Source organism: Zingiber officinale, chromosome 4B (assembly GCF_018446385.1).
Source record: "Zingiber officinale cultivar Zhangliang chromosome 4B, Zo_v1.1, whole genome shotgun sequence".
Lineage (NCBI taxonomy): Eukaryota > Viridiplantae > Streptophyta > Magnoliopsida > Zingiberales > Zingiberaceae > Zingiber > Zingiber officinale.
Genome location: NC_055993.1, coordinates 49,756,395 through 49,767,106, shown reverse-complemented (window position 1 = coordinate 49,767,106; position 10,712 = coordinate 49,756,395). Strand labels below are relative to the sequence as shown.

The 10,712-nt window shown below is 36.1% G+C and overlaps 1 protein-coding gene and 1 long non-coding RNA gene across 2 annotated transcripts; both read left to right on the top strand.

The window, feature by feature from the left end:
* Nucleotides 1-3,194: 3,194 nt before the first annotated feature.
* LOC121977538 (serine racemase-like) lies at nucleotides 3,195-4,312 on the top strand. Its single transcript, XM_042530056.1, has 4 exons — nucleotides 3,195-3,262; nucleotides 3,561-3,741; nucleotides 3,836-3,922; nucleotides 4,030-4,312. Exons 2-4 carry the CDS (start codon nucleotides 3,566-3,568, stop codon nucleotides 4,277-4,279), a joined length of 513 nt encoding a protein of 170 aa, XP_042385990.1. The 5' UTR covers nucleotides 3,195-3,262; nucleotides 3,561-3,565; the 3' UTR covers nucleotides 4,280-4,312.
* A 1,730-nt stretch (nucleotides 4,313-6,042) lies between these two features.
* LOC121977537 lies at nucleotides 6,043-7,719 on the top strand. The gene is made up of 5 exons (XR_006110905.1): nucleotides 6,043-6,076; nucleotides 6,188-6,304; nucleotides 6,435-6,599; nucleotides 6,730-6,785; nucleotides 7,677-7,719. It is a non-coding gene; the product is annotated as an uncharacterized LOC121977537 (long non-coding RNA).
* The last annotated feature ends 2,993 nt before the right edge of the window (nucleotides 7,720-10,712 follow it).

Here is a 10,712-nt window from a genome sequence, read left to right as displayed (position 1 = left end):
TTACAAACCAATAATAGAGACCGTGGAATTTATTTAAATAATCCATCTCCTACTTAGTTTTTTAAATCGAGGAATTTTAAGCATGCACGCACATCATGGCACACATATCACAGCACACAAATCACAACACATAAAACAGCATATAAAGGCAATAAATATGAAAATAAAATTTCCAACTATTATGGCCTAATCCAACGCTATCCTCCAATATGCCGCCAATGGATCAAGTCGTTACGTCTATCTTGCTTCCTTCTTCGCCGCACCTCTGGTCCTCAAAATAGCACCACGCATAGCAAGCATACAAGCTGCAACAAAAAAAATAAAAATTACATTTATCGATCCTATATTCCACAAAGGAATTTACATGTAATCTAGATCTAACAGAATGTAAAAAAATAATAATAATGCAGCGATCGACTGCATTTAATTATTATAATCATGCACACAAAATAACATCGACATGCCCGAGGGTTCAAATCACACACAAACACACAAAGCCATAAAAGTTGGATCTAGGATGTCTGCAACCACAGAGTTAATCTATCTTGCACATCCTACTATTATCCTGCCTAAACTTATGTATGAGCAGCGCATAATTTAACCGAAAACCAATCACACAGAACCAGAAAACATGCTCTGATACCACTTGAAGGCGCTGGAATTCTGTTCTATTTAAATTTCCCTGTATAAAAAATTATACAAATACAGAACTTTTCCAAGCAACTCGCATGTTCGATCAGACATGTGTTTGATCAATCAAGTAAGTTCTTGACGGATCAAAGCATACCTTGATTGAAGTACAAGATCACTGGCCTCTTGTGTTGGTATTCAAAATCGATACGAAGAAAACAAAACTAATTATGCAGCGGAATTAAAAAACTAGTTGTACCTTTCTTTGTAGCTAAAGACCTTTTGATCTTCTGTCGTATTCCTCTCCTCTTCTTGGACATCATATGGGAGACGATCTACCAAGACAAAACCACCCTTCTTCTCTTCTCTTCCAAACCGTCGACCACCAAGGGAGCACTAGGATGGGGCACCTTCTCTTCTTCTTCCTCTTCTTCCTCTTCTTCAAGCCGCCGGCCACCAAGGGAAAAGGGGCGCCGACCCTAGCAAGGAGAGATAAGGGAGGCACTGACCCTTAGGGAGGGGAGATGAGGGGGGCGCCGGCCCTTAGGAAGATGGAGGAGGCTTGTGGGAATTATGTGCCGCTAGCCCTAGCAAGGGAAGAGGGGCACCGCCCACAAGGAGGGGAGAGAAAAGTGGAAAATTAGGTTTTGGAGGCACCACCTACTCCCTTTTATAAGCTTGCCGCCAGCCCTAGGTAAGGAAGAGAAAACCAAAAACAAAAACCAAGTCCGATGGGTGGATGCAAGGCTTTATATAGAGGCTACAACAGGGACCTAGAGGAGGAATTGGTTTACGCCTCTCCTGATGGGCTTGGGCTTCCTGTGTTCGGCCCGAACACCCAACTCAAGTCCATCAATAATAACTCATACCACTAAAGGGTTATTATTGAACTACCGCACCAATCCCATATTATAATATGAGCTCCTTCTTATCATGAGTACGTTAAACTCCTATGTTTAAGATATCGTATGTCCGTTAATTAAATAAGTTACTGATAACTCAATTAATTAACATCTAATTCCAAGAGTAGTACCACTCAACTTTATTATCATGTCGGACTAAGTCCACCTGTAGGGTTTACATGATAATCCTTATAAGCTCCCCAAGGGGACATCATCAGCCTAAATAATTAGGACACAGATTCCTTCTATAATCAACAACACACCATATAAATAGTAAGATTTCCCAACTCATCAGGCCTATTGATTTAACGAACAAATCTCACTCATTGATAAGTTAAAGAAATAAATACTAAGTATACATGCTTATTATTATATAGGGATTAAGAGGACGCACATCCATAATAACAGAAGTTTTGTTCTTTTATGTAGTCAGTATAAATCAAACAACCTCAAATGGTCCTGCTCAATACACACATAGTGTACTAGTGTAATTTTATAGTCGAGATAGACTAATACGAAATTATACCACAATCGTTCCAATGGTTTGTCCCAATCCATCTTGGTTGTGAGCCACTATTTATAATTTATAAGGAACCGATAACATGATCTTCTGTGAGGCACCACCCACCATGTTATCTATAATATAAATTAAATGGACAACTGCATTGACATATATATAAAATGCAAACATTTGACCAAAGTGATTCTCATTTCAAAATATTTCAAAACAGATGTTCATACAAAAGCTAGGCTTATAGTATACATCCCAACACTGACTACAATTGATCGAGCTAGAAGTGATTACCAAACTTTAGTAGACATATATTAAAAGGACCCAATTATTATTAAACTACACTTAGCACACAATCATAGCACACATCAACATATATTCAAAATGAAATGTGACATGGTTATGGCTCCATCATCTATGATCTTCTCAAGCCAATGAGAAGATTGAAAAGCCAACCTAGGTCAAATCATCTTCTCCAAGTGCTTCCTTGGTTGCCGTGTGTTGTTGTCCTCACTACAACAAAAACCCTCATAGACATCAGTGGAACAACAACGGTTTTAAGCAAAAACCGATGTCTTTGAGTATTTTACACCGGTTTTTTCAAAAACCGGTGTCTATGAGCGCAGATTTTAGCTCATAGACATCGATTTTTTAGGCGATGTCTATGAGCGCCTTTTTTTTTCGTTAATAGACACCGATTTTAACTGCAGTTTTTAAAATCCGGTGTTAATGAACCAAAATAAAATATTTTAATATTCCCACAGCCAAAATTTGCTCCCTCCAAACCTAAATCTATATCGCGCCCCTTCCTCACGCGACCATCTCTCTCGTCTAAACCTAAACCTAAACCTCCGACCATCTCTCTCAACCTCATCTGCCTCTTCTCCTTCCTAGATCGACGCCCTTGCTTCTCCGTCCGCGTTGTGAAACCTCGGCCACGTTGCTCGCAGTCTCGCTTGTTTTTTTTGTTGGTCCAGTCCGCGGAAGAAGAAAAAAAAAAGCCGCGTCGCATCAAAAAAAGCACCGCCCGCGAGCGAGCTCCTCTCCGCGAGCCCTAGCCACCTTCCTCTCCGCGAGCCACCGCCCTCTCCACGAGCGAGCTCCTCTTCGCGACCAGCCACCTTCCTCGCCGCGAGCCACCGCACCTTCCTCGCCGCGAAACCTCCTCCGACGCTGGACTTCACGCCGGAGAACCACGATCGCTGTTTATCTCTTAGAGGTCGACTGCTCCTCTCTCTTTTCTATGTTCTCCATTTCGTCTCTCGATTTTCGTTATATCAGCTCCGGATCAATTTGGTAGGCAGGTTACTTGTGGAAATGCCTGAATGAGATTTTTTTTTTGGTTACATGCTTTTCTACGGTAGATTTCTGTCATCGTTGACTAGTTTTTTTGTGTGTGGATTAGGATTTCTCACCACTTGTTTAAATTCATCGGTATAGTTGGAAAAAGTGCAATTTTTACCATTAACTATATAGATACGTGCAAAACATACTGAAGCATTTGTTGCTGTGGATAGGTCTAATGGACAATGGGAAACAAGTGAAAAACGATAACTATGCTGCTGATATTGCTTCCATAAGGGAGGCGAGAGTCCGTATTGCTCCATATATTCATGAAACTCCAGTGCTTACCTCGAAGTCTTTAGATTCTATAGCTTCCAAACGGTTGTATTTCAAGTGTGAATGCTTTCAAAAAGGGTAGAGATCCTATCTTGAATAAGGCAATTATCTCGAACAATTTATGAAGAATCAGAATATTTAGTAGTTAGCAACTTTATCAATTTTATTTCAGAGGAGCCTTTAAGATTAGGGGAGCTTCAAATGCTATATTCTCCCTTTCTGATGATCAAGCTGCCAAAGGCGTTTTGACACACAGCAGGTTATCTCCATATAATTTCAAACAATAATGTGATTTATTTTTAGTATGCCTTTGTTTTTTGTTATTCTTGTTTTTTCTTAGGTCGGTAATATAGTTTTTTATTGCAGTGGTAACCATGCTGCAGCAGTGGCTTTGGCTGCAAAGCTCCGTGGAATCCCAGCATATGTTGTCATACCGAAAAATGCTCCAAAATGCAAGGTTGAGAATGTCAGGCGGTATGGTGGTCAAATCTTCTGGAGTGAATCAACGATCCAATCAAGAGAGAGTATTACTGAGAAAGTTCAGCAAGATACTGGTGCAATTTTGGTTCATCCTTTCAACAATAGATTCACCATCAGGTTTTGTATTTGTCATTGACCACTTGATCTAATCTCCATTGTAACTTTGGTGTCACATTTTGTACATTGTATTTTGTACTTTGTACATGGTAAAAAGTCAAACTCTTTGACTACCTCCTTAATGTCTCCTATTACTGATATTTCAAGCCCCGTTGTGTCCATTACTATTACTATGAAGAAATTGAAAGGAAAGAACTACGCTTTGCGTGCTGCAATAGTTTGAGTTTGGTTTGTGGTTCATGATGTAATCGGCGATCTCTTCCAATTAAGATAAGACATTGGGATAGTTACTCACATTGGTTGACTTTAGATTTTTGAGTTGACTGTAGTATTTTATAAATCACTTCAATTGTCAAGGTCATTTAGAATAGTTCTGACAAGGTCTTCACTATTATGTGCCTTCATATTGTTTGCTCTGAGTTAAAGCTAGTGAATGCTCAGATTTTGGGAGCCCCTTCCATTCTACTCCCGTCAGATGTGTAGATGCGGAGGATGTTGGCATTTACCATAGTGGCACAAGTTGGTGTTGTCCTAGATCAAATAATTCGGGGGAACTATTGACTAACACCATCAAACATATTTAAATTGATTATAATTGAATTATAATATGCTTCATTTCTGTGTTACTAGTATGTTCCAATTTACCTCTAGAAGTTTGTGAACTTTGTTTGATTATTTATTGTCTGCTATCTATATATTGTATTGCCATTTCTTTTTGGAGAAGTGTGCTTCAATTTTTTTCCCCCTGATGAAATCATCATTGTATTTGTACCTCCCTATATGCATTCCTGAACAAATGGTTTAGAATTTAAGCTTGTGCTATCTGTAAATATTCAGTTTTTTGCTGCTAAATTGTGTTCGAAGTTAACACTTTTATCATGTGTATTTCTATACACAGGAAAAACATAATCAGGAATTTCACTGGTAGCTAAGATCTGTTATTTTGACAATGAGGTTAGTACTAGTAATGCGTGATATTTACCTTTTCTTTTGTCTTGGCCTTGCTAGATGTTGTCTGTTTAAACAAAATTTCAAAAAATTGTTTTCGTAAATTAGTTGACGCTATTGCAACTGGCCTGAAAATTCACAAATTCCATAGTTCAGGACCTTTTAGCTTTTCTTTGGGAGTTATCAGTAACATCAAGAAATTAAATGAAGCGAAAGCGGTTTCTTTACGAGTTATCAGTCATGTTTCACGAGGAAGCATGGTTTTATAAATTCTCAGTTTATATCTTAAAGATTAATCATTTTTCAGTTTCTGGAATGTCTGGGGCTGCAAGTGAGAAATTGTCCTGATAATTTCATACTTCAGATCCTTGAATGGCTTATCTTTTTCATTTCAAAGGAATTATGCTACTCCATCTTGTCCTGCATTAGCATCATTTTCTCATATGACTGACAGTTACATCTGCTTTGACTTCGTTGTCAGTGGTTTATCAAGAGGCAAAAGAGAACTCTTTTTGAAGTTCTTGAGAAGGTGAAAGCCGGTAAAACCAGAAAGTTCATACCTAAATTGGAGCACTCTTTCGACGTGCATGGTATCCGGAATAGATGAATTACTGTAACTCTGTGATCCATTGTGGTTTTCGCAGAGTTGATGATTCTCGGCTTCATCTCCTTGCTGTTGACATTTAGTCAGGACCAGATCGCGAAAATCTGCGTGCCAAAGGCAGTTGCAGATTCTATGCTGCCATGTCGCCCTGATGCAGAGTCAACTGGCAGAAATAAAAGGCGGCTGCTTGCGCTGGTGCTGACGGAGTCACACCTGAAGCGCAGGATTTTAGCTGCTGGTGATTCAGTGGTTGAATGCCCCCCAGTGAGTAGTGCACAGCAACTTCCAATTCTCTGATTGTTTGGTTGAAAATAATCTATTGTAAACAAAATCTAAGAAGCTTTCACTAAAATGTTCAGTTGCGATCACTTGTAGGAAAAGGAGCAACTGATTACTGCCACAGGCTTGCACCAGTTGCACATTCTGATCTTCTTTTTGGCTGAGTTTCATGTGGTAAATAGTGCTCTTATAATGGTCCTTGGAAGAGCAAAGGTGAATCTGCAGTGATAGAGTAGTGGATTACATTATGTATCATTCTGAATAATTCCATAGCATTGCCTGAGGATGATTTAGTTTAGCTGTTGCAGTATCCACTTTGCATTGATAATCTTCTCTTGGGCAGATACACAGATGGAAGGACTGGGAAACGGATACGACATCGGCTGAGTATGCCTTCACGACTGGTATATATATGTTCACTATTCTTTGTTTTTTTGTCCCAGATTTGCATCCTTGGATCCTAGTTTGAGTGGTAAAAGTGCAGAACCAGTATATCGTGATGCAAAAGGTTTGAGTTCTCTGACACAGCATTGAATTTGAAATTTTTTCATGTACATTTGGAAGCCCAGATTCTACCGGTTTTGTAGTTTTATATTTGCATGTTTCTGACTGCTGAGTGACTGAATTATTTTCTGCAGGGAAAGCTATTTCAAAGGAAGAGCTACTGAAACCAAAGGAGGAAGAGAAACCAAAGGTATTTTTCACACACTTCATCTTTGATTTGGTGGTCATGTTTACTATACGTGTCAGTTAATTCCCAAGAGCTATATTTTTTTGTTTCACTTTTATTGTTAGCTATATGAGCAAAACATGCTATGCTTTTGATTTATTATTATAGCTATTTATCAGAAAGGAGAATTATTGGTACACTTTTGATTGTTTAATTATAGGCTCTCTTAGTTGGAAGCAAGTGTAGTGCTGATTGTGCAGGAGTGATTTGTAACCCTTATTATTATTTATTATTTTTTGCACAATTTTTTATGTTGGATCCATTGCTGTCTAGTTGATTTTTATTTGCTCTTTTTGTTTCTTTAAGTTCACTTCCATTTGCAATCTCTTCATATATTAGTGACTAATGGTTGGTTGCTGTTCCTGGATTTGTTATAGCGCTATTGGTTGTTTCTACTAAAGAAAGTTAACTTTTATCAGGAATATTCTTCTATGATCTTCCTACACAATTGAGAGACTTTGTAAAACCAAAGTAACTAATTTATTAGGTTGAAATGATAGATAGATGAGTGATCTCAGTCTTGGCATGACTAACATTTTTTTTTTTATGTTCAAAACCTTTCATTTTGTTTTGTATGGTTCTCTCTAAGAGCATGGACCTAGTTATCTTTTGACAGCTGAATATGATTCTTTTACTTCATTTGTAACTGCAAATTCAACTTTCTGATACCTTGTGAATCACTGAAGATCCTTATTGCAAGCATTGAAGTAAGCATTGATGTGGTTGAGATAAATGATGAATAGGTCTCTTTTTAAGCATTCAAATTAGTCATCTTGTTACCTGGTGCTCTTACTACTTTTTCAACTATGATTTTTTGTCTTGATTTACTAATATATTATTTATGTGTTTTTACAGTTTACAAATCTCAAGTACTCCAGAGTTGAAATTGATGACGTGCGGTTCGAGTGGGCTGAATGCATGCTAGATTACATTTGAGACAGTTGTACCTTAATGTGTTAACAGAATGTTATACTTTGATTTTGATATCTATTAGTTAGCTTTTGATGTAAAAAGAATGTTTGGGTATTTTATGGATATTGTTGTAAGAAGATTATTTATATAATTTGTGAATATTTGTGTATTTTATGGATATTATTGAATGAAGAATATTTGTACAATTTGTGAATATTTGTGTATTTTTTTTTATTGTCGGTTTTAAAATCAAATCTGTGCTGTTAGAAAAAATACATATTACATCGATTTTCCACCGATGTAAAACCAGTGTTATAAAGTAATATTACATCGGTCATTTATCGCTGCCAAAACTGGTGTTATTAACATACTATATTACATCGGTTTTACACCGTGTATGAAACGGTGTCGTTAAGTGATACTACACCGGTTAATAACCGATTCGAAAACCGGTGTCGTTAAGTGATACTACACCAGTTTTAACCCGATGTCTAAAATGACAGACTTTTAACATCGGCTTCATAGACATCGGTCGAAAATCAAATAGACACCGGTGGAAAACCGATGTCTATGAGCGATTTTGTTGTAGTGCCTTCTCCCTTTTCCACCATCGTCCAGTAGACTAATTCTTCTCTAATTTGTACATTACAAAATTTAAAGAATCCTCGAGTTATATTCTAGGGTAGTCTAAATTTACAACAAGAGTGATAAAAGATGAAGGCACGACACGTAGGTCGTATTATGAATTACAACACACATCCAATCACATTGGAATTAAAGGCCATAACCATGCACTATATATATATATATATATATATATATATATCTGCTATGATTTTAACAAAGAGTTATGAGCCACAACACCACAATTATCCCGCTATACCCGAGTTATATGAGTTGCTGTTATACCTGAGACCCTACTATCCACAAAAACTGAGAGACCATGTTGTCCACAACACTTTGGCTGAGACCACATTGTTGTTCACAACTTCTATTGGCCGAAACCTTGGAAGTATATTTCTATCAAATGAAATAGGTTATAGCACTCGTTCATAACAAGTATGAAGATGATATATCCTTTAGTTTGTTTATATACTCACCGTTTCATTCCCAACATAAAACTCATAAACATACAAATCATAGTAAACCTTTTATGCAATTTCTATATCACATATAAAATCTAATAGCTTAGTATATGTCTTTGCAAGTGGCTCTGATACTACTATAAGGAACTAGGATGCTAAACACGCGAAAGTGCAGCGGAAAATATCTAATTCCTCCAGAAGATCCATGCGAAAGGAAAATACATATACTAAGGTTTACATAAGAGGGTTATACCTTTAAAGCGTGCACTCGATCTCCCAATAGCTAGGATCTCAACATGATCACGTGTCCGTGCCTCTTTCGATATTCACACGAACACAAGAAAATGGAGAAGACCAACACTCAAGGTTGTGCTAGCAACCCTCTTGATAAGTTTCGGCCAAAGAAAGGGAGGAGAGGAAGAAGAATGAAAAATCATACTCAAAAATGAGAGAAAAATGCTTTTGTACTTCATTCAATGAAAATACTTAATGAGCATTAATTCACTTAATGAGACTTAATGAGCATTACCACTCCATTAAGGCCATTTTGAAACTCTTTATTTTGAATTCAATTTTTGAAATTGAATGAATTTCAAAATTAACTCTTCATTAATCCTCTTTAGTGAATGAATTCACTTGAGTCTAACTCAAGTCTAATTCAGATTAGATTGAATTGATATGGTTAGATTCACTTGAATCTAACTTAATGATTCTAATCTGGATATGTCAATCATCTCATAATTGACTCTTAGAGCTTATACTAACACTTTAAAACTAACAAATTCAACAAATTTCAAGCCAAAAAGCTAATAAGGGGAAGAAGAAAGGTTCGGTGCTATAATTGTTAAGAAGAAGTACATATCAAAGATAATTATCTTGAACTAAAGAACAAGACAAAAGAGAAGGATAAAGAGTCAAATAAAACCAAGCATAAGAACCTCATAACAACATGGGACAAGTCATCATCTGAGTATGAGTTGGAAGAGTATGTCGAACTAGCACTAATGACAGATCACCAGAAAGACAACGAAAGTACCTCAAAGAAGAGCATAGATGATGAGAGAGAAACGTCGAAAGAAAGCAGCGATGAAGGAGGAGCATCGAATTACAAGGACGACACAGTAAGTGAGGTATGTCTCCTATCTCCTGATAAGCTATATGAAGGTATACAAAAGCTTTTTAGATCATTATACAAGCCAAGGATGAAATGCATACAATTATAAAGGGAAAATTTAGACTTAAGAACTACTTTAGTTAATGCATGTCCTTTAGAAAAGTTTGATAAATTGAAAATGATAAATTAAAGGAACAAATAAAAATATTACAAAATAATTATGCATATTAAAATATTTTAGAAAGACCAAAAAGTAATATTACATATAATGTAAGGCTAAACTAGTATATAAGAAACTATAAGAGCCAAATTGTAAAAGTAGTCGGAAAATATATTTAGGAAAATTATCATAATTTTTAGAAATCAGATTCTATTTTTAAAGTATTTAAATTTGAAAATTATTATTTCTGATTAAAATATTCATTCTAGTCAAAATAAAAATATATTTTTAATGAAAAAAATTCTTGATCCAATCTTTTCTATTTGACCATAAGTAACATTTTCAATATTTTTTGAAACTTAAAAATAATTTTAATTTTTTTTTGTCAAATCTAGTTTTTAAATCCCTCAAATTTGAATATTTGAAAAATAACTCTCTGAAAAATATTCAAACTTGTTTACTTGTTTTTTCAACCTTAGAAAAAAAAAACATATTTTTTTTCACTAATTACCCTTAGTTTTTTTTATGTGATCAAAGGGGGAGAGGGAATAAGTTAATGAGGAGATAATTGCATATTTTTTACAAAATTATTTCTTGTACTTATTGCAAAATTTCATATA